Source organism: Protopterus annectens, chromosome 2.part0 (assembly GCF_019279795.1).
Source record: "Protopterus annectens isolate FY-2018-M chromosome 2.part0, PAN1.0, whole genome shotgun sequence".
In the NCBI taxonomy this organism is placed as follows: domain Eukaryota; kingdom Metazoa; phylum Chordata; order Ceratodontiformes; family Protopteridae; genus Protopterus; species Protopterus annectens.
The window spans coordinates 1,103,724,275-1,103,748,485 of NC_056728.1; the positions used below are offsets into that span (position 1 = coordinate 1,103,724,275).

General features: G+C 40.1%; 1 protein-coding gene across 4 annotated transcripts in view; it reads right to left on the bottom strand.

The window, feature by feature from the left end:
* NPNT (nephronectin) overlaps nucleotides 1-24,211 on the bottom strand; it is a 387,764-nt gene that overhangs the window by 103,829 nt on the left and 259,724 nt on the right. For all 4 annotated transcript variants that reach the window (XM_044061299.1, XM_044061301.1, XM_044061302.1 and 1 more), the window contains 2 exons: nucleotides 3,806-3,940; nucleotides 906-1,028 (listed from right to left, as the gene is read on the bottom strand). In XM_044061299.1, the coding sequence (XP_043917234.1) occupies nucleotides 906-1,028; nucleotides 3,806-3,940 (258 nt within the window). The remainder of the gene's footprint in view (nucleotides 1-905; nucleotides 1,029-3,805; nucleotides 3,941-24,211) is intronic.

A 24,211-nucleotide genomic window follows, 5' to 3' on the forward strand; every position in this document is an offset into this window, starting at 1 on the left:
CAGGGGCTGCTTAACATCTAGTAAATAAGCCATACAAAATGTCTGCTACCAAATATAAAACATGCAGCTTTAGGAACCTGCTGCTAAAATACCACTAGTATGTAATTGTCTAAATTTAGACACTTTTAGATTAAATATTTTGAATTATTTATAGATCTATAGGAATACAGAACTGACCATACTACTGAGGTCTATGTATTGTTCATCACATGTTCAGACAATGTCATTAAATAAGTGGGTTATTCATTTCAGTTCCACTAAAAGGAATGATGCAACTGTGAATTATGTAGGGGAGCTTATTTGTCATGTGTTCCTGCTCAGCCTCAAGGTTGGAGTTGGTCAGGATCAAATATCCAGGTAGTGCTTCTTTGGGAGGAAGCAACACATCCTGATCACATGAACCTTTTAAGGGTGAATTTGGTGTGCTGCTATACACAAAGCATGCCTCACTGCACTTTCCTCCTGAAAAGCAAAGATGTGTAGAGGCATGAAATCTGTTGTTGCGTTGCCATCATTCAGTTCTTCAATCCATAATAGCCTTTCTTCATTTTCTGCTCTAGTGTCAGAAAAGCAGACTAAAAAGTACCTCAGCCTTCCGCAGTGCTATCCAGACATAAGTGTAAAGGCCAGATGTTTAAGATCTTTGCTCAGCAAAAAGCACTTTCTCAAATGAGGTTGTTACATTTGGGTTTTGTAAGCAGTGAACTCCAAACTGATTATATTAGGATTGTAGGCTAATGGATGAAAGACCTACACAATACGTGGGGAACTCTGGGTTCGAAAACTGTATAATCCCCATTATTTTCAATCAGCACAGTTTTTGAGAAAAGTTTTTCTTGAGTTTGTGTAGACCTATTTTATAAGTCTGATAAAATTATATGTATACAAGTGCTTTCAGTACTTACGTTTACATTCAACTCCATTTCCCCTGTAACCTTTTTTGCATTTGCATTTGTATGATCCAATTGTATTATAGCAAACGGCAACATTGCTGCAGTAATGTCTTCCAGTTGCACACTCATTGACATCTGCAAAAAAAAACAAAACAACTGATGTATACTAAGTCAGTGTGAAAGAGTACAAAGACACGTATGTGGAAAAATTGGTGAAAATGACTAGGAATGCCTTGAGCATATCTAACCACACAAGTATTAATCCAACATAGCAGCACATAAAGCAGAGGGTAGGGTATGTATGTCACCAATGTTAATTACACAGGTGATTAAGGAGTTAGTACAGAGCATTCTCAAACTGCACATCCCTGACTAACCAGTGATTCTGTGTACACTGACAATGGCAGTAGGATTCGCACAACTATTTGTATAAAAATGTAATACTCATATGGGGGAGTGTTGTGTTAGTACACCTCCAAAAAGCCATCAAACATTTCAGCAACCGAATGAGTGAATATCCTTCCATTTTCCCTGTACACACTCTCTCTCTCTTTCTGCCTGTCCGTTACCACTAAGTTGGTTCTACAGTCCCTGTTTCTATGGAAGCAAATAGAAAACTTCTAATTTTCTTCATCTACATGATGACTCAGCCTACTGTGCATTCTCCTTTATATATTACTATGCCTTTTTGCTAACTCAATCTTAACCTGTTTTCAAAACAATATTAATAATAATAATAAATATAGGTATGTGTGTATCTGTGTATACACACACACACACAAACACACACATTCTGCTCTGTTTCCCTCCTGTTTCCCACCACAGATATTATGTAGAAAAGCTTGCTGCCTTGTTCCTTCTGCATGATTGTGAGCATGCCCTCAGTTTCCCAGACAGAAGAATCTTTTCAGCACATCCCCTGAAGATACATCACTCACAACAAATTATGTATGATATTTCATTTCAGTGTTTTATAAAAATAATTTTTAAAATATGAATCACTTCATTGTTCTTGTTCCCCAGTTCAGTCTCTTACTGATGACCCAGAGCCCTAATTCTGCACAAACTTAAATATTTCAGCTCCAGAGCTTGGGTTCAATCATGATCTCTTGCCCTTATCTCTGTGTAGTTTTGCTTCAGCTTTCATTTACACAGGTTTTCTCTGGGCACTATGGTTTCTTCCCACCCACCAAAAAACATGTTGGTTGTTGCTAAACTTAATTTGTCCATAAATTTGTATTTACCCATGACTTTATGGTCTGTGTTGTGACTGAAAAGTGTTCAAGAAGGAAAAATTCACTTACTTGGCGAGCAAATAAATAAACAAAAAAATCCCAAACAAAACCATCACTGAAGTTTCTTTATAATATAGACACTCGCTTAATCTGACACCTCTCACACATTAAAATAATAACTTCAGCATACCTCATTTTATGCAATAAATTTATTTCAGTGCTGACAGTGTTTCATTTTACAGGTATAACTCTGGCATTTAATCAAATGTTAGTATTTTGCACTGAAACTGGTAAAAGCAAAGTCATAACTTTGGCAATATTCAGTGCTGGGTGTGCTTAGAATTTAATTTCTCAACACAAACATTTTCAGAACACTTCATAAATATGACAGCTATATTTTCCATGTCCTGACCAACAACATTTATTTCATACCAATAGAGCATCATCTTCAGCATAAATTCACATTTATAATGGTGGTATGAATTTTTCATGAACGAGTTCATATGGAAAGGTCAGTAGAAAGTCAGATGACAAACACGAGGCAAAAGATTCTAACAAAAAAACAAAACAGTGAAGGTACCCATGAACTTCAGTCACTAAACCACATTCCCACCCATACTTTGAAAACTAGGTTTTCTCCATAGTGTCTCTTAAATGTAAAAGCTGCATTTTTCTACTTCTTACAAAAACTGCTTTGATAGCCAAAAAAAGTGATTTCACTTTTTTTTGCACAAGAGAAACTTCGCAGATGGATCTTAAAAAGAACTTCATCTTTCTTCCTTATTTGTACTTAAATGAAGACTGACTTAAATAAGTTGTGAATATACATTAAAGAATAAGGAAGTCATGATTGTATATTTCAGAAATAAGACTCGGGTCATGAAACTGTGACATTATTTAACACATCTTTAGATATTCAGTATGATAACAAACACAACCTTGCATAAATATAACAACCATATTTTTTTCAGGTTTGATACACAGCATACTGTTCAATAACAGACCTAGGTGGTATAGTTGGGCCATGCAGATATCTTCTGGGCAGCATCTCAGATTTTATTCTATACTTCTTCAGCAGGGAGCCTTACATGACAGCTATATTAAACATTTGCAGCAAACATTCAAACAAAGTAAGGAGTGTAAATCTAAATCCACTCAACAAAGGCTTGTGATTTATCTTGTGTTTTTTTAATTCCATGCATTTATCACTGCCATCTTTTACATCACAAGCACTTAGAACTGCAAGTACTATTTAAACTTGAAATGATTTTTATTTTATTCTGCTAACTGATTTTACTGTAGCAATGTGATATCAACGTGTGTTGGAAAAGTGCTGTTTGCTGTTTATTTCTACAGCAGCAGCAAGAGTCCAATATTTTTTTCTCACAATATGAAAGACATTACATTTTTGAACATATATATGATAAGCAAATAGAAGCTCTTCTGTAAAACACTATGAAATGTGCAATTGTCCTTTTAAAATATAAATTATTTAATTTCAATTTTACAAATTAAACAATTATTCCTGTGATTTTATACAAGAAACACTCTGACAGCCTTCTACTACTGAGAAATAGTTCTGAAATACTGTCTCATAATACCTCCAAATCTTACTTCATTTATGGCATCTATTTAATGTAAACTACACAGAGTAAGACAAATTAACATTACACTCACCTATGCACTGAAATTTTCCTGCAATATTTGTGAGATCAAACCCATCCTGGCATTTACAGAGGTAGCTTCCAAAAGTGTTGATACACTTTCTGTACATGGGGCACACTGCTTTTCCAGTGGCACATTCGTCAACATCTGGAAATATATCACAGGTTATTATAACCAGCTAAAGTCAACGAAAAAACAGCACTCAGATGAGTTACATAAACACGTAGTCTGATAGACTCATTAAGATAACAATTCATTAGGAAAATGTTGCTTTACAGATTCATGTTCTTTCATTTGTGTACCCGCTGTAATACTGGCTAAATGCTACATGTACTGCAGAATTTAAAAAGTCAGAATCTTCAATAATATGGGAAAGAAAACATCAACTGTAAGTGTTCAAAAATGGCATCTCCTGAAGTTCTTTCTTTTTTTTTTTTAGTAAGAAATGCTGGGACAAATATCTGTTTCCTGGTGTTATGCTGAAAAGCCTGTCTGATCTGATACATTTCTGAGTCACTGAGTAAGCAAGGGGATGCTAAAAAAATAAGAAAAATTAACTTGGATCTATTAAAATATTCTGCCTCATTTGCAGCGCATCAAATTTCCTTCTAGGTTACACTGGCGATCTAAGTAAAATTATTATATATTCCTGCAAAATACAAATAAGTGACATCAGAAAAGCCTCACAATTCAGCTCTTCTGTAATTTTTTCTACTTCAGATGATTAAACTAGCTTCCCTATACATGGTTTGTTTTCAAGGGAGACATCAAATTGTATTCATATTAACCTGGTGCAAATTGGCCAGGACAACAGGCAAAATTCCCCCAACTCTTTGCTTGGTAAATACTGCTGTAAAACATCTTACAACCTCATTCCTTCCTGTATATCCACCTGAGTTATCAGTTCCAGCAGATGTGATGTCAGACTGAAATCTTTTCAGGAGCATGGTCCTTCAACAGTACAGCAATTCCCAAGTGTTCTATATCATATCCCATGTGTTCTATAGAATACCATTGCTGGAGCCTTCCTGTGTCCTGACAGAGTGCTCTTCAAACTATCTGGAGATATACAGAGTTGATTGTATTTTTCTGGCACTTCAGAGCTGTGCACTGGTAATTGTTGTTTGACTAATTTTATATCATTGCTGGCTGACTTCAGAGTTGTGCACTGTTGTTTTTGCTTCACTGTATAGTTTTTCAGATCTCTGCTGAAGGTGTTGGTTTTCTCATACCCACCCTCCCTATTCCTGTGTTGTTTAAATTTGGAGGCTTTTGCAGTTGCCCGCCCCCACTATAGATTTGATCTGGGACACTCCCCCAGTCCCATCTCTTTACCTCATTCTACCTAATAGACTCCTTCTGCACTTGTTTTTAGTCATTTTTAATTTAATTGCATTTTTTAAACTGTTTGGTCTAACATTGCTACATACTCAAGTGTGCTAGCTTGCACTGCATTTGAATTGTTCTGACTGCTGTTTTAGCTACTTTTCTGTATGTATATATATATATATATATATATATATATATATATATATATATATATATATGTGTGTGTGTGTGTATATAAAATACCTTTCCTGTAACTAGTGTAGTCCAGATTCAGATTTGCTGTATCCAGGACTGTATGTAAGTTTCTGAGCCCCCCAAGCTTTCTGTGTTGGAGGGAAGCCTTCTAGCTTATCAGTGGGAGTGGTAAGCACTAGGTAACCTATCTACAAGGAGTGGTTCTGGCCCAGAAATTGTAGCTATTGGCCATTTGGACAGTTTTTCCATCTCTCTCAACTTTAAAAGCCCGCATTTGCACTTGTTTCCCCCCTTTCCTGTAACTAGTTTAGTCCAGATACAGATTCTTAGTTTTAGCACTTGAATTTGCTTATTCGTGATCAGCACTTGTTCAGAACTTGTAAGCACTAAATAAGCTACTAATTACTACAGCACTCAACCTTCCTCATTACCAAGAGGAAAACAGTTTTGGTACTTACTTTCCTCACTTGCTTAGAGAAAAACAGCTCTTGTACTCACTTTCCTCACTTATCTAGAGGAAAATAGTTTTTTATTCAGGCATGTCCAAGGGTCAGCTCCCAGTGTTCTCTCCTGTCTATCTGATGAATCTGGGCATCTTGGGGCAATGTAGAAATTGCCTCATGTACACAGACAACCCTCTCCTCCTACCACCCAACACTACAACCTGTGAGAGATGCACTTATCTAGCCAAACTGGAGGTAAAGCTCTCTCCAATCAAGACTGAACTTGACAGTCAAGATGAGAAGGTAAACACTTGCACCACACCACACTCATCTCATAGTCTCACTAAATCTACACCACCAAAATCCACACATAGAAACACAAAAACATTCACAGAGGCTCTCAATAATAACCTGCTCAAGCAACAGAGACCTCAAAGCAGAAACGCAAGCAACCACCACCCCCCAACACAACCCAAATGACACACAGCCCGCAGACTCAGTGTGCCACTCAACCACAGCCAATAAGGCAAAACAACGTACCCAACACACTAGTCATAGGTGACTCTATAGTCAGGCACACTGATGTCCCACTCACCAGGCTAAACAAGGAGAAGGTTACTGTCAGCTGCCTGTCGGGTGCCAGGATCCACCACATAACCCACGCAATCAGGTCACTCCACAACAAGTACAAATATGACTCTGTCATTGTCCATGTTGGTGAGAATGACCTGAGATGTACCTCTCTGGACTACATGAAAAGAGACATGGAAGCGCTCTCCGATCTTGTAGCCCAGGCAGGTATGACCCTAGCCCTGAGTAGCATTCTGCCATCACCCAGAATGATGCCGCAGTACAAGGACAAAATGATTGACTTCAACAATTGGCTAAGCTTCTGGTGCCATTCTAAAGGGATCCAGTATCTGTCTGCCTGGGATGACATGGTCGACAGACCACGATGCTTTGCCAGAGATGGCCTGCACCTGTCACCCCAGGGATTCTGGATACTGGCTAAGGTTCTTGCCACCCCTATAGTGCCTTTTTAAGGCAAGGTTCAAATGACAAATTCACCACCATAACAGGAACGGGCAAGCAAAACCTGAGGGTGATGCTACTCAATGCTAGAAGTCTAAATCTCAAAATGCACACACTCGAGGCACTCCTTAAAATGGAAAACATCAACTACTACAACCTGTGAGAGATGCACTTATCTAGCCAAACTGGAGGTAAAGCTCTCTCCAACCAAGACTGAACCTGACAGTCATGAGGAGAAGGTAAACATTTGTACCACACCACACTCATCACATAGTCTCACTACATCTACACCACCAAAATCCACACATAGTAACTCAAAAACATTCACGGAGGCTCTCAATAATAATCTGCCTGAGCAACAGAGACCTACAAAGCAGAAATACAAGCAACCTCCATCCCCCAACACAATCCAAATGACACATAGCCCACAGACTCGGTGTGCCACTCAAACACAGCCAATAAGGCAAAACAACATACCCAACACACTAGTCATAGGTGACTCTATAGTCAGGCACACTGATGTCCCACTCATCAGGCTAAACAAGGAGAAGGTTACTGTCAGCTGCCTGTCGGGTGGCAGGATCTGCCACATAACCCACGCACTCAGGTCACTCCACAACAAGTACAAATATGACTCTGTCATTGTCCATGTTGGTGTGAATGACCTGAGATGTACCTCCCTGGACTACATGAAAAGAGACATGGAAGCGCTCTCCGATCTTGTAGCCCAGAGAATGATACCGCAGTACAAGGACAAAATGATTGACTTCAACAATTTCTAAGCTTCTGGTGTCATTCTAAGGGGATCCCGTATCTGTCTGCTTGGGATGACATGGTCAACAGACCACGATGCTTTGCCACAGATGGCCTGCACCTGTCGCCCCTGGGATTCTGGATACTGGCTAAGGCTCTTGCTGCCCCTATAGTGCCTTTTTTAGGCAGGGTTCAAGTAACAAATTCACCACCATAACAGGAACAAGCAAGCAAAAACTGAGGGTAATGCTACTCAATGCTAGAAGTCTAAATTTCAAAATGCACTCACTCGAGGCACTCCTTAAAATGGAGAACATCGATATCTGTGCAGTGACTGAGACCTGGTTCAAGGCTCCAGAAAGCACCCCTGCACTACCAGGCTATAACTCATACCACACTTTTCGGCCATCTAACCTGGACCGAAACACCAAAGGTGGGGGTGTGTCCATATTCATTAAGGATATCCACACCTCCAGGCTAGTTGCTCAGCATAATGCATCCGAGGTTATCCAAGTGCAACTAACTCTTGGCAAAACTGCAATCCAAATTGTAGCTTGCTACAGATCCCCCACCATGCCTCAGGATTCCCACTCCTCCTTTCTTGATGTACTGGAAAATATTAGGGTTCAACCAAACACTCTAATAACGGGCGACTTCAACTACCCCACCATTAACTGGGAAAACTACTCATGTACCAACTCCTTAGCGCAACGCTTTCTGGAACTCATAAACTCCAATGCCCTAGATCAACTTATCCACACCCCCACCAGGGGCAACAATATCCTAGACCTAGTCATTACCAATATGAGTGACTGGTGTTCCACACCTGAAATCAACTCTTTGTTGGTCCGATCCGACCATAAGCTAATCACCCTTGATATCCACATCCCACCCCCACCCCCATTAAGGAAACCACAGTAAAAAAATTCTCCAAAGCCAACTTCATACTTCTTAAGACAGAAGTAGTGAACTTCATGACACCCATGCAGATGGACAATACAGTTACAACTGCTGAATCCTACACAAATGCACTCTATAAGCACTTACATGCCCTGGATCAACTTATCCACACCCCCACCAGGGGCAACAATATCCTAGATCTAGTCATTACCAACATGAGTGACTGGTGTCCTACACCTGAAGTCAACGCCTCATTGGTCCGATCTGACCATAAGCTAATTACCCTAGATATCCACATCCTGCCCCCACCCCGCATTAAGGAAACCATGGTAAAATATTTCTCCAAAGCCAACTTCATGCTTCTTAAGACAGAAGTGGTGAACTTCATAACACTCATGCAGATGGATAATACAGTTATGACTACTGAATCCTACACAATTGCACTTTATAAGCACTTACATGAGTGCATGGATCATGCTATCCCAAACAGAACCAAGATGCTATCCTCCAAAAAAAGGAAGCCAATCTGGTGGTCCCCTGCCATAAACAAACTGTACAACAGAAGGAAGAAACTGTTGCAAAAGAGAGTAAAATCCCATGAGCGGAGGAGCTCCCTGGTCAGCCTCAGTAAGAAGCTGCGATCCCTGATAAAATCCTCCAAAGCTAGTTATGAAAACAAAATCACCACTGATTCTAAAGACAACCACAAAGCATTCTATAGCTATGTCAACAATCTCAATGGCAACACTCAGATCTGTTCTGAGTTACAGCACAATGGCACTAAATATACAGACCTAACTGATATTGCCAACATCCTGGCAGATAGGTTCAGTGCTAACTTTACCCCCCTCTCACCCCCTAAAGAGCCCATCTCTATACCGGAAGAATGCAAAGTTCCTGTAATCATGGCTGCACAGGTAAAAACCACACTCTCCAAAGCCAAGAACACAGCATCCATGGGACCAGACAACATCCCAGGCTGCGTTTTACATGAACTACAGAATCCTATGTTCAATCATAGCCTCACCTCAGGCTTTGTGCCTGCTGAATGGCGCACAGCGACGGTTAGCCCACTCCACAAGGGGGGAGCCACCATGGACCCCGGGAACTACTGCCCCATTAGCCTGATGAGCCTGGTCTGCAAGGTCATGGAACGTATCATCATGGAACTTATAAACAAAGACATTGGTAATCTCCAAACTCTGAACCCCACCCAGTTCGGGTTTGTAAGAGGCAGATCATGTCTCCTAAACCTGATATACTTCTTTGAAGCTGTCACCAAAGCCATAGACAAGGGTAAGGTGGTTCACACAGCCTCTCTAGATCTTGCCAAGGCTTTCGACACCATCCCCCACTCTGGAATTATAGATAAACTCACTAAATTAGGTATAAATCCCTATGTCACAAGATGGGTTGCCAATCGGCTCACTGACAGAACCCACACTGTGAAAGTAGCAGACTCCAAATCTGACTTCAGACCAGTGACAAGTGGAGTACCACAGGGTTCAGTCCTGGGTCTTCTCCTGTTTGGTATCGACTTCTCTGAAGTACAGGCTAACACAGAAGGTCTTTGGCTAACAAAGTTCGCAGATGACTGCAAACTAGGAGCCATAATCGAAACTCCTAATGATGTGGACATCCTACAAAAGGGCCTCACTGAGACAGATGCCTGGTGTCAAAGCCATGGCCTCAAGCTCAATGCCAAAAAGTGCATTGTCATCCCCTTTGGTAAAAACTCTGTACCCATGAACTACAACATAGGCGGTAGTATACTTAACACCGAAAGTGTGATAAGAGACCTTGGGACACAGGTGGACAGTAGTCTTTCCTTTGATAATCACATTGCCACAGTAGTCAGGAAATCCAAAAGGTTTCTCATCCAGAAAAAAAGAGGTCATTGTTCCCCTCTACTCATCACTCGTTAGACCCATTATAGAGTACAACGCCCCTTTTGGTATGTACCTCACAAGACATCTACAACAACTGGAAAGGCCGCAGAAATACCTCACAAAGAGGATTACCAGCCTCAAACAGATGCCCTATGTAGACCGTCTCAAAAAACTCCAGCTTTACTCTGTCGCATATCGCCTACTCAGAGGTGATCTCTGCCTAACATACAAAGCTATGACAAACCCAGAGCTGTTGGACATGCTTCACTTAAAGAAATCCCAATCCCTCCGAGCTACATGCTCGAGGGACCTAAACCTTGTCACCACAATAAACAGAACATGCCAGAGGGATAGATTCCTGTCCCAGAGACTTCCCATACTCTGGAATAAACTACCTATCTATATCAAACAAAGCTCCTCATTAGCACTCTTCAAGAAAAGTCTTGATGATTGGATGGGAAATAGGACATTCACCCCGGGGATCACCTCTGTGGCTCTGCTCGACAGTGGCACAGGAAAATAATTTTCTTGGGTGGCAAAAGCCAGGGTACCTTTTTGGCTGGGCTTGTATAGGCCCCAGGGCTGATAGCCTAGTACCTACCTATGAACCTATCATCAGTACTGAAACATGAATCTCAGCACCTGATGTGAGAATACAGCCCTCACAGCGTTTTATTTTCCTGCATCAAAGGAAAGTATCCTACACAGTGTGTCCACTCACACTACACAGTGTGTCCACTCACACTACACAGTGTGTCCACTCACACTACACAGTGCTGTTAACTGAAGTATACTGTCTCTGGTAAGCAGAAGATGCTGGCATTTATATCTAAAGTACACACCATCCCATTTACGGTCAGCGTCTCATTCTTTTTTTCTCAGTTCCTCCTGGCAATCTATAATCTAGTTACACTTCTTGTTTATTGAATCTCACGTTATCATATTCACAGAAGACAAGAAGGGCAAGAACATAAATGCACATAAGGAATACCTGGGCCTAACTAGTCTGCCTTTCCCTCATTCCCATGAGGGGTAGCTTTGTGTTCAGCTTACTTCTCTTATTTTCCCAATATTTCTTTATTTCTGACTCATGCCAGCTTGGTTTTGACAAGTGTTTCTGAATCTATTGCCATTTGTTGGGAGACAGCTCCTTCTATTCAGAAATGCCTCCATGAAGAAAAACGTTTGTATGTCGTCCCAAAGATTACAACACATACTCATTTATGTGTGCAGTTTCTTCTGGTGATGATGATACCGCGTGTCCTTTAATTATTATCTTCAAATACTTGAATGCTTTTAGCATGTCTCCCCTCTCTTCTTTAGTCAATTCTGTCATCCACTGCCCACAGGTTATATGGCACAGACCATGTCCTCTGCTGGTAACCCTTCTCTAAAATTATTTATTTCAATTAATATCCTTGCTGTCCCTCAGTATGATTCACTGAATCATAGGTTGGTGAATGAAACTAAGTGAAAATTCACTGACTGTAGCAGTCATCTAAAACTCAAGGGAAGAAATGCTTCATTGAAAGAAAACACAAAGCCTTCAGGGACCTCATCATATAGGGGCTGTGATAACACAACTCTGTTATACAATACTCTAATAACAAGATCATCACACATTGTACAGAGAGGGCTGATATCCGAACATCATCCCCACGATTCATTCTTGAGTTGACTGTAGGGCTGTACATAACAGTAACATTCATTATAGAATTCAGATCCAGCAAATGCTGTTTCATCATCCTGCATGATAATACGTTTTCAGAAATGCACAATTACTCTTCCTGGGGTGGGAACTAGCCAACTGTCTGCAGGAAGCATCTATAGCATGTCTTTCTGTCAGGTTTCTCCCTCTGCATACCAAAATCCCTTTTTCCCAAATTTCCTCACTGCTGTTTTACAATGATTTTAAATGCAGAGTGACCCAGTGTGTTTCTTCCCTTCCTCGACTGATTTTAATTCTGCTGATGTAATTTCTATTCTCTCTTGATTTTCCATGCTGGTTCTTCCTGTACATTAACTTTTCTGGAATATATATAATCCAAGAGTGCTTCTAAGGGTCCTATGCCTCTGTTATGGCAACAATGACCACAAACAATTCTGCATGTATTGGAATTACCCTCAGTGTGATGACAATTGTGCACTGTTAATTTCACATGGTTTGTTCTGCACTGGGGTTCTGAAGGATATTCCCTTGTCTGTGCAGGATACACACTGCAGTAGTCAGGACTAAAGCTCGGTGCATGGAGTTTGTAGCTAGTGATTTGGTTCTTCTGCTCTGGGGGTAGGGAGGATAATGTGTCCTGCATTTGCAGACTATGCCCTGTAAATTTAAAGGCTTCACCATTACGCTATTTAGTGATTTTGCATTATCCCGCTTGCCTTCTCAGAGACGTACAGGCCCTCCTTCAAGTACAGAGCTGCAACTAGCCCATTCCCACCAGTTCCTTAATTAGACACTGACATCATTTGAGTGTTACATTTTAGCTGTGCCCTTTGCACAGAATGGCAAAACACCAAAGGCTTGTAATACCCATTTAGGGCTACTTACTACTTTTATAAATATAGACTACACCTCCTTTTGTCACATACTGTTAGTTGTCCCCATACGGGTAGTTGCCATGGTACCACAGCTCTCAAGGCATTGCTTGTGTCCCTTCCTACCTTTACACCAAGCATGTACTTTCTTATTCTGCTTTCTTACCTCCAAGCTGGACATGTACAATAAGGTCTTCTTAGCATTAAAATAACCAAGTCAGGTGGGTGAAACATTATCATCTGAACTAAAACCAAGTATAGAATAATTCTGGAAAGGGTGGTACAATTCATACCAAAGGAATTTTGTAGAAAAATGGTGTTTATTGAATGCTTTTCAGAATAAAACCACCCCATCCTTTCAGTTCCTTTTAAATGCAATTTTAGCTTGTTAAGCGCAATTAAGAATAATAAGTCACACGAATCAATCAATAAAATCTTAAAGAACTATGCTTAAAATAAGCACAACAAAAAAATAGTTTGCACAAAAGCACATTCATGTCCAGTATTTAATATGTTTCCTAAATCCTACAAATTCATGGCATTAACTTTAAGTAATAGTTAAATGGAAAGATATTCATTAAGTCCTGGAAAATTAAGGGCATTCAGCTTGAATTGCCACAAAAGCTCTTTATGCTGAAGTCTAATTTGGCATTCCCCTCCCATGGCATCGAGGGCTACTTTTTCAAGAATCCCAAAATGAAATCTGTCAACATTTCTATTTTCCTACTACCAACAAATACTTGAAACATTATATCAGATCTCTCTATCTACTTTGGAAATAGTATTCCTACTTTTAGGCTTAATTTACGTTTCCACCCAATTTTCTACAGCACCCCCACCCCCCACTGCATATGATTTTGAAGTTGTTTAGTAAGCATGAATCCAGACTACATGACTAAAATACTGTTGGAACCAATAATTTAAGAGGTCCCACATGTTAAAAAATGACTTGTGAGGTAGATTTTTACAGTAGCATCCATTAACGTCTACAGGCTTTATACTGTGTTTTTGATAAAATGCTTGTATTTTTGAATAATTTTGTCATTCTTAAGTTTTTAAACTTGAGCATTTTTGTAGTATCCCACAAGTTTATTGGAAGTGGGAAGAGTCGCGTTACTCAGTTTTCAAATTTTATACTAATTAGGTACATAGCTTTTGGCTGGATATTGCTACTTTTCAAGGGCCTTTGTAGCAGCTTTCAATGACTGCAGGTTGATAGGTTTGCATAATGTGTCTGCCAAGTTGCTGATTTTGTGTGCTCATAAAAGATCCTAACACTTCTCTGCTACACTTAACATAATTTGATAGAGTTGGAGGCACTGGTTTCTTTCTATCTTTATTTTTGGCTTGCTTATTTCTGAAATGTTTGAGGCCAGATGGTACAGCTGGGAAGAACCAATATGGAGAAGGGATATGACTTAGGTGAGAGAGAGAAGTGTTATGAACAGAGTTTGACTTAGGTGAGAGAGAGAAGTGTTATGAACAGAGTTTGACTTAGGTGAGAGAGAGAAGTGTTATGAACAGAGTTTGTGTTTAGTGAGAGAGAGAGAGAGTTATGAACAGAGTTTGACTAGGTTGAGAGAGAAGTGTTATGAACAGAGTTTGACTTAGGTGAGAGAGAGAAGTGTTATGAACAGAGTTGCTGCAGCATTTTCTGTGAATTTTTCATAAATGCATTTGGACACCAGTCTTGAGACTTCCCTTTGTTTTTGATCATTTTTGACTTTTTTACATCAAGGGCTGTTATGTTTCAATAGCAGCTCAATGTTCAGTTTTAATACATGGTCAAGTCTTTCTGTATATGTTTAAGTTTTTTGGATAAAGCACTAAATAAGCTTAAAATGTGAACCTGAATTTAAATATAACTCTACAGACATTCAGAGGCTTTTATTGTGTCTTTCTATGCTCCTTCTGGCATCCAGTGAATACAGATTCAGTCTGGCTAATTGTTTTTCCCTTGGACTTGTAACATCAGTGCTACCTTACAAAGGAAACACACTTTGTGATCATGTATTCATTTTTAAAAGTTGAAAGCTGAGCCAAACATTCACTGCATTTTCATGAGCAACCAAGTTAAAATATAGTCCCAGTTTCATGCTTTAAACATCTTGCCTACATTTCCAAATGTGTTAATGCTACAGATCACAGATGGGAAACCACCTCTTATGTAATTCATGCATGTGTTTGTTTTCAAAAGTCATGTAGACATGTGCTTCTTTTGAGTTACTAACCCATCCTCCTACCAGTCGTGGTTATGTGCACACCATCTGTGCCTCCTATGAAATTTAAGTTACTGTAACAATACTTCGGTACTTCCATGAAACCAAATGTGACACATATTAAGGGACAGTGCCATCCAGAAGGGGAATAGTAACATTACAGATGAGAGGTAGAGATGTTCCCACAGATGACTGACCCCCCAGTATTTGCAGTGTATACAGTGGTTAATAACATGTAATTATGGAGCACTGTAATGGCCTAGGAATGATATGCAGGGCAACAGCTACTGTCAGAAATTGTTAGCGGTGACAGATTCTGCTGCCAAATAAAAACAAATGTTTTTTTATTTATTTGTTATTAGTGCTGTGGATTTAAACACATCGTTAGAACCAATTTCACACCTTTTTAGATCTTGATTTACCTGGGGAAATACCAAGGAGTTATTTTTTTTCTTTCATATCATGCTACAAATAGGCATAGGATTGTGCAGGTGAGTAGTATTAGTAATTATACACCTGACGACTGCTGTAGATGTTTTATGCTGTCCTTCCACATACCCAAGTTACTAAGCATTTTCACCTTTCCTCAGCTACTTAGTACAAATTACATAAATAATCTAGTCAAGCTAGAGTTTTCACTGTGTGATACCTTAAACCTCCTGTAATAGAGGCATATGGGATAAATGCAAATGGCCCCTTAAGGATATCAAGTGTTTCAGCTATATGGTTTCTGAATGTCCATGACTTTTTACTTTTTCTTTTAGGTTCATAGGTTCATAGGTTCAATCTCCCATCCATTGGTCAAGATTTCTCTTGAACAAGGCCAGCGAGGTGCTCTGCCTCACATATACCGGGATTTTGTTCCACAGCATAGGAGTCTTTGGGTGATGAATCTATCCGTGGCTCTGACGATCTAGATTTTTGAGGTGTATTCATCAAATCTGGGTTTGACATGGCCTTGTATGTTAGGCAAAGGTGGAGTTCTTTCAGTCGGGCAAATGACAGACTACTATCAACCTGGCTGATAACTTCTTCTGTGCTCAGTGGATTGCCACCTATTTGCAGCTAGGGGCTCTGGCACCAGTTATCCGTTTCTGTGAGACCCTTAGGATATCTGTGTCAGTTTGCAGTCATCTGCAAACTTTGTCAGCCATAACCTCCTGTGTTTGCTTGTACTAAAAGTAGATGCCAAACAAGAGTGGGCCCAGGACTGAGCCCTGTGGGACACCACTTGTGCTTTTGAGTCTGACATGGCGCCAGCAACTCTGACCCTGTGGGTTCTGTCAAGCCAGTTTGCAACCCATCTTGTGATCTCATCAATGGCTTTGGTATGATCTGCCTTTGAGGTTGGATCCAAAGAGGTAAGACTATGATTAGACAACTGTCGTAGCTGTGGGTTTAATTCCTCATTGAGTTTGGGACACCATCAGGTCCCATGGATGCTGTATAGATATCTCTCCTTTTGGGGGGAGGGATTTGCACTGAACCTGTCAGCCAGTATGTTGGCAATGTCTGTAGGATCAGTAATCTTCACATCATTTTGAACTAGTTCTGAGCATATCTGGGAGTTTCCTCCCAGGTTTCTAACATAGCTAAAGAAGGCCTTATGATTGTCTTTGAGTCTTGTGTCTTACCTTTTAATGATTTTGCTCTATCTTGTAGTAGCTTCCTCCTTTTGTTGTAGAGTTTGTTCATGGCTGGGGTCCACCAGACTTACAAGTTTTTGTTTTGCTTGGGATTGCCTTATCCATGCAGTCCTGCAGGTGCTGGTAAATTTGTAAGTGATTCAGCTTGAGTATAGTCTTTAGAAGTGTGAACTTTGAGAAGTTCTTTACTGTGGTCTTTTTATTTCAGGTGGTGGTGGGATGAGGACGCGAGATTAGTTTGTGATCTGATCTCACCAGTTTGAACATTGTGCTCCCATGTTCGTGATGATGAGATCAATTTTCTCGGGGATGGTGACTAGTTGTTCCATTTTATGAATTCCAGGAACTTTTGGGCTGGGGTGTTAGGGCATGAGTAGTGTTCGCAGTCTATATTATGAAGTCACCTAGTATGATGGTGCTTGGTGATACATTTATCCCTCTAGTGTTTTCAGGAAGGCCATGTGAGGTTGTAACATGCTACAATTTGCAGCGCAGTCTTGCCTATGGTTAATTGCACCTGGATGGTCTCTCATGCGATCGTCGTTGCCACCAGTCTTGAGGTGTGGGTGTCCTTGATGAATATGGATACCGTATTGTCCGGATTTTGGGCGCATGATATGAGGTAAAACCTATAGTGCTGGGTGGGGGTGCTCAGGAGCCCTTGAACCAGGTTCTGTCACAGCACAGAGACACGATGTTCTCCATACTGAGAAGGGCGTGCATTTTGAGATTTAGACTTCTGGCATTGAGCAGCATTACCCTAGTTTTTTTCCTTTTTTGTGTTCTGAGGGGGGGTAGGTTTTTTGAGCCTGCTTGCCCTAAAAAAAACTGGCATGATGGGGTGGCAGCCTTGCCAATATCCGAATCCACCAGGGGACAGGTGGGGCATCATCAGAAGCAGCGTGGCTTGTGTCCAGCATGTCATCCCCAGCAGAACAGACATTGATCCCCTTTGAATGACACCAGAGTTTAAGCCAATTGTTAAAGCTGATCATCTTATCTCTGTATTGTGGCATCATTCTTGGTGAAGGTAGGATACTGCTCAAGGTCAGGGTCATACCTGCCTGGGCTACATAATCAGAGAGCTCCTCAATGTCTCTTTTCATGTAGTCCAAGGCAGGTCGTTACACCAGCGTGGACAATGACTGAGTCATATTTGTACCTGCTGTTGAGAGACCTGAGTGCTATGTGGCGGATTCTAGCGCCCGACAGGCAGCTTACTGTGACCTTCTTCTTACTCAGTCTGGTGAGCGGACGCCAGTGTGTCTGACTATGGAGTCACCAATGACTAGTGTGTCTGGCATTGTGTTTGGCCTTAAGGGCTGTGACTGTTTGACACTGACTGTGAGGTCTATGTGTTGCAGGTGTTGTGTTCTGAGGTGGTGGTTGTTTGGGTGTCTGCGGTGGCCTCTGCTGTTTTGGTAGATTTTGATCAGAGCCCCGAGTATGTCTTTGTGTGTTTATGTGTATGATTTGAGGTTGTGATGGTACTATGTGAGACTGGGTCTATAGTGTGTGGTAACCTTCTCCTCCTGACTGGTCTTGCCAGTCCTATGTTGAGAGAGCTCAGCCTCCAGTTTGGCCGTATAGTTGCATCTCCATGTATTTGTGTTTTGTGGGAGGAGGAGAGGGTTGTCTGTGTACATGAGGCAATTGTAACATTGCCTCAATATCCCAGGTTCACCAGCTGAGCAGGAAAGGACACTAGCAACTGATCCTGCTAGAAGGAATAGACAAAAACTTTAAAAGAGATTCCGGGGACTTGGGTGACCGAGAAATGAGGGTTTGCCTTTTGGGGTACTATCTATGACAAGAGTGCTGTATCAAGGTGATAAGTACTGTAGGAGCAAGTGCTAGGTTTAACAGATAGAGAATAGTCTACTTGGAGTCAAGTAGAGATGATCTTTTAGTTATAGGATACGCTGATTAGATCAGTAGTATAGTTTGAGGAAGGTAGTTTTAAGGGAAAATTTGAAGAGTGGACTTTAGGTAGCCCGAATAGTTTAAACCTGCTACCGGGCGCTGCCCTAGTGTGCAACAGTGGCAACTCCGCTTTAAATCTCGTCGTGCTAAAACTTTTATAGCAGGGGGCTGGAAAAGACAGGAAATGAACCAAAATGGCCAATAGACTACAAGTTACTGCCTTAAACCACTCCTCTAAGGACAAACAGGCAGCTCATTACTCCCCACTCTCACTGGTGAGTAAAGAAACTTCCCCCTGACCAAACAAGGAAAATGGAGAAACACAGGAACCAAGACAAAGCCCAGGGATCAGCAAAATCTGGTCTCTGGAACACTAGTTAGGAAAGTATGAAAAACAAGGATATTTTTTTTGTTTTTTTCAAGTTTTTTTACAGAAAAGCAGAAAACACAATAAATGCTATGGTTTTCGACTAAATGCTATCAAAAGCTAGTACACTTGAGTGTATTAGCCTGTAGTTTAACTTTTAGGCAAAACTTAAACTAGCAAGTGCAGTAAACAGTTTTAGTTTAAAAACACAGTAAAAACAGTGCAAACTTTGATAAAACAAGCAGAAACAGTGGTCGAAAGGCACAAAAGTGAAAAAGCCAAGAAAAATACTTAAAATCTGGAAAGGTAGTCTTTTCTGGTCTCTGCTACTAGAGGAACACTGCTGGCCACCACGAGGAGCTGTGCTGAGTTCTCAATAGCTGGAAAAGCCGCTTTATAGCAGGGGGCTGGAAAAGACAGGAAATGACCCAAAATGGCCAATAGACTACAAGTTACTGCCTTAAACCACTCCTCTAAGGACAAACAGGCAGCTCAGTACTCCCCACTCCCAGACTTTTTAAGTCTTTGTGGATGCATTCAGGCCAATAAAGCAAACCCTATTAGTTGTGGACATGCATGTTTCAGCCTTCTTATGACCTCATCAGCACAACATAAGTGGACTGTTTGGTTATACTTTAGGGTCTTTACACCCAGCTGACATCCGAAACCATTAAGGTGTCTGCAAAATATCCCATCTAACATCTGGATATGCCATCTGTGAAGTACATAGTTGCAGACATTAATGAAATGTAAATATGGTATACACCACTATCTGGTTCTTGGTCACTGACCCTGAAGAAGCTTACTTTGACATCACAAAAAAGAACAATTCCAATGATATCATACATGAATGTGCATTTTAACTTCTAATATAAATAATCTCATATGTTATATGCAAGAACATGAAATGGCATTAGTCAGAGCCTTGCTTTCATGCATAGATAATTATGAATTATTTCAGAAGTTAGCTGTAAGATTGTGTAAAGGCAGTAGACAAATCCTTTTTGTACTTAATCTACGAATATCTTTAAGTGTACATTGCAATGTCTTGAAACGTGTAAATAAATAACGTGTACTGTTTCTTGTAACATTAATGTGTACTGTAACTATTTAATTGGCTAGACTACAGCAGAAAAGGGTCCATGGACCACACCAATCTGGTTAACAAATTGAAAATAAATAAGCTGAGAACTGAGTAAGTCCACTTGACAAAACTGCCTTTTCTCGGGTCTGACACAGGAAGGCTGGTTAAGTGACTTACTGAGTCACTTTTTTTCATTTGGAAAGTGAAGGAATCTAACCCTGGGCAACTTCATGTAGTTTAATAGCCCACTCTGTGCTGAACTGTCAGTTTACTGATGTTGGCTCAAAGTATTTTAGTGAAAGCATATGAAGTCATAATTTGGATCTTTCAGTAATGACTGTGGTAAACATAATGTGCATTAAAAACCTGTCACCTAGCACTTTGCCAAACCTCAAAATGCTACATTTACATTTACTCAGCTGAGAATTGGCTGTCAGCAAATATATTGTGCTACTGTTCTGTGTGAATTCCACCGAAATAAACACGCATAACTCTATCCAGCACGTGTCCTAGGCTAATCTTCCAGCTTGACTCAATAATCCAAAGCTCTCCTGTGTTGGCTTGACCTTTCTCCTGTGATACTTTAAATGCAGCATAGTTTAACAAATCCTTCATACACATGAAATGTTAAACCAAGGTCCTATCTGTCTGAGTTGGTGGTATCTCAGGTGGATATAAAAGTTCCCATTGCACTAAATGATGAACAAGTACTGGGAGTTCACTCTGGCCATGGCCAAATTTCTCTTAGTAATTGTAAATAGCACCGTGGGTCTCCCTTAAAAAGAGGCCATTGGCCTAGTGGCATTAACCTGGTCAACAAAGTGAAATGAACGAATGAATGGATGAATAAATAAGTAAAATAAAAACTACATACAAATGAATAACTTCATATTGCCATCACTGTACCACTTTAGTGTTATACAGTTTTGTGCACTTTTTAGGACTTCACCGTGCAAGTACCTGTTGGTGTCTAGCTGTGGTCCTTTTTTCCCAAATAACACTTTAGAAACACTTCCACTCTGTATTCATAGCAAAAGAATTCAGAGCATCTTCTAGGTTCTGCCTGAAGACTGCTTTATTAACAGACTAAATAGGCCCTAATGATTCCCAACTTCCATATGTGTACGCCTATACTGCATTCCACTTAAAGGCTTTTACAACACAAATTATAATCTGACACTCAGAGTAAGCATAATAACAGAAAATTGTTTTATAGTGTGCTAGCCACGCATAAACATTTTTTTGAATAATTGCTGTTAGAACAGCTGTGGCATAATTAAGTGTAAACATACAGGGAGTTAAAATAAATAAAGTACTAAACGTTCTTTTGAAGGTCACAGAATGTCACAAAGCCATGGCATTTAATGATCCATACATGCTGATTAGCTAATATGCTTCAGCTGGGTGAACATCACGGTACTAGTGACTATGTTACTATTTTATTTTTTTATGAATTTAATTTACTTGGCGGTTTTACCTCTCGTTGCTTTATCCTTCCAAGCAGTACAAAGCCTTCACTGTTGGTTTCTTGGACAAAGGGGAAAGTGTAGGTACCCTTTCTCAGCCTGGTATTTTATCTTTCAAACTCTTACTGCATGGGATCAGTAGCGCAAGGCAAGGAATATTCACATGCTCCCTTACTATACTTGGCTGTTTAAAACAGCTGGATTTGAGTGGCGTCACTTTTCAAAAGTGATTTGGAGTTTGTATATGTCATTGCACTGTAGTACTACTGACTGCTATTATTTTTATTTTTTTATATATTTATTTTACTTGGTGGTTTACCCGTTATTGATTTCTCCCTATAAACAGTACGAAACCATCATTATGGGTTCCTCAGGAGGAAGGGGAAAGCATAAATATTCCTTTCCGGCCTGGTCTTCTGTCTTTCAGCTTTTTACTGTGTGGGACCAGTGGTGAAAGGCAGAAAAAAGTTATCTGTCCCTTACTGCACTTGAAGCTATTTAAAACTGGTGGGACTGAGTGGTTATGAGCTTGCATGGCTGATTGTCTCTGTATCAATGCAAACATGCAAAACTGAGGTTTGCATATTTTCACATGATAAGCATGAGCAGCAGAATGAGATGAACTACAGAAAAAACGTACATACGTATAAATGAGTACTTGTAGTTAAATGAGTGTTCCTTAACTCTTTTATTTGCATTGTGACTATGTGTTCAATACATTTTGTATGGAGGATTTGCTCACACAGGGCTTCTTAAAAAGATTTTCCATTGATGATATGCTCATTAATGGACAGCACACTATAGAAATAGACACATAGCTCTCAACCTCTTAGAGTAAGAAATCTGGACGAAGCCATAAATAATGGGGGGGTGGGGGGCAAAGGCCCAAAAAATAGGGAGAATTTTGAACTATTGCTCTTACAAAGTTAGTTGATAGAATGACAGGTTTTGCATTAGCATGAATTTTCTGAAGCCCATAAAGTCTGAATTTAAAATGTTTGTCACTATTTTCTGACTTCAGTCCTCATACATTTGACAATGATTTGCCATTAAACCACAATTATACAAGTAACAGGCCAAACCTATGAGGCAAAAATCTGGACATTCTGCGAAAATCTGTATAGTTGAGAGGTATGAGATACAGTTTGCAAAAACACTCTAACTTCAATGACTTCAGGTAGTAAACACTCAGAAGCTCTCTCAAGAAATCTGAAAAAAAAATGGAAGGCAAATATTCAGACAAAATTGGTATAAATGAACAAATAAACCATATTTAACTGTATGCAAAAGTGAATCCAGTCAATATATGGTAGATGGGATCGTGTAGGTTGTTACTACAGAAAACTCTGTTTTCATTCAAGATGACATACAAAATCAGTGCATTAAGCAAGTAATGTTTGTACCTTAAAAAAGTCACAGAAAAACAAGGTTGGCTGAGCTAGGAGGAAGAACAGGCTGAATTGTGCTCACGGTCTGGTGGTGAAGTCAACAAAGTGAGGACAAAGTACTAGAGAAAAAAAACAGAGAATGGCTTTAAGTGGTGAGGGACAGTTGGAGAAAAACAAAACCATAGCAAAAGCAATGACGGTTTATTAATCAGGGTGTAGAAAAAGAAATTCCTTGGAGTGGCGTTCTAGGCTGTCAGTGTAGTTTAAATGGAAAGGAAACACTGTTGAACAAAAATGAGCTAAAGGAACAGATACTGATAACTGGGGACTCTATACATAAGGGCCTGAAGAACTATTTGCCATAAGAGATCGCAGAACATGGGTTAACAAAGCAATGAATGGTAAGCAGAATCATTCAAATGTTCTGGTATTTGGGGAGCACATGAAACCCTTATCAAGAAAGTCAAGATGACTGCAGGTGACTGCAATAACAGAGGGGTTAGGATGAAGTTTATTTTTATACTGCCTACACCAAAACATGGGGAGAAGTTAAGAGCAGTAGTAACCACTTCAATAAATAGCATGGTCAGAAGACTGATGTTGGAAACTAGCAACATGCACATCCACATGTGGGAATATATGGATGCAAATCACAGTTATATTGCATACAATGCTTATCACCTGAGCCATGACAGGAATAAAATCCTTGGTTATAAGATACATAATATTATCAGAGGCATTTTAGATGTAGGACTCATTACTCTAGCATAACTATCAACATGAAAAGGATGGAAGTAGGTTTAAGATACTGTTCATAAGTAGGTACTAGGCTATTGGCCCTAGGGCCTATACAAGCCTAGCCAAAACAGTACCCTGGCTTTCACCACCCAAGAAAATTATTTTCCTGTGCCCCTGTTGAGCAGAGCCACAGAGGTGATCCCCAGGGTGAATTTCCTATTTCCTATCCAATCATCAAGATTTTTGTAGAAGAGTGCTAATGAGGAGCTTTGTTTGATATAGATAGGTAGTTTGTTCCAGAGTATGGGAAGTCTCTGGGACAGGAATCTATCCCTCCAGAATGTTCTGTTTATTGTGGTAACAAGGTTTAGGTCCCTAGAGCGTGTAGCTCGGAGGGATTAGAATTTCTTTAAGTGGAACATGTCTAACAGCTCTGGGTTTAACATAGCTTTGTATGTTAGGCAGAGATCTCCTATGAGTAGGCGATATGCAATGGGGTAAAGAT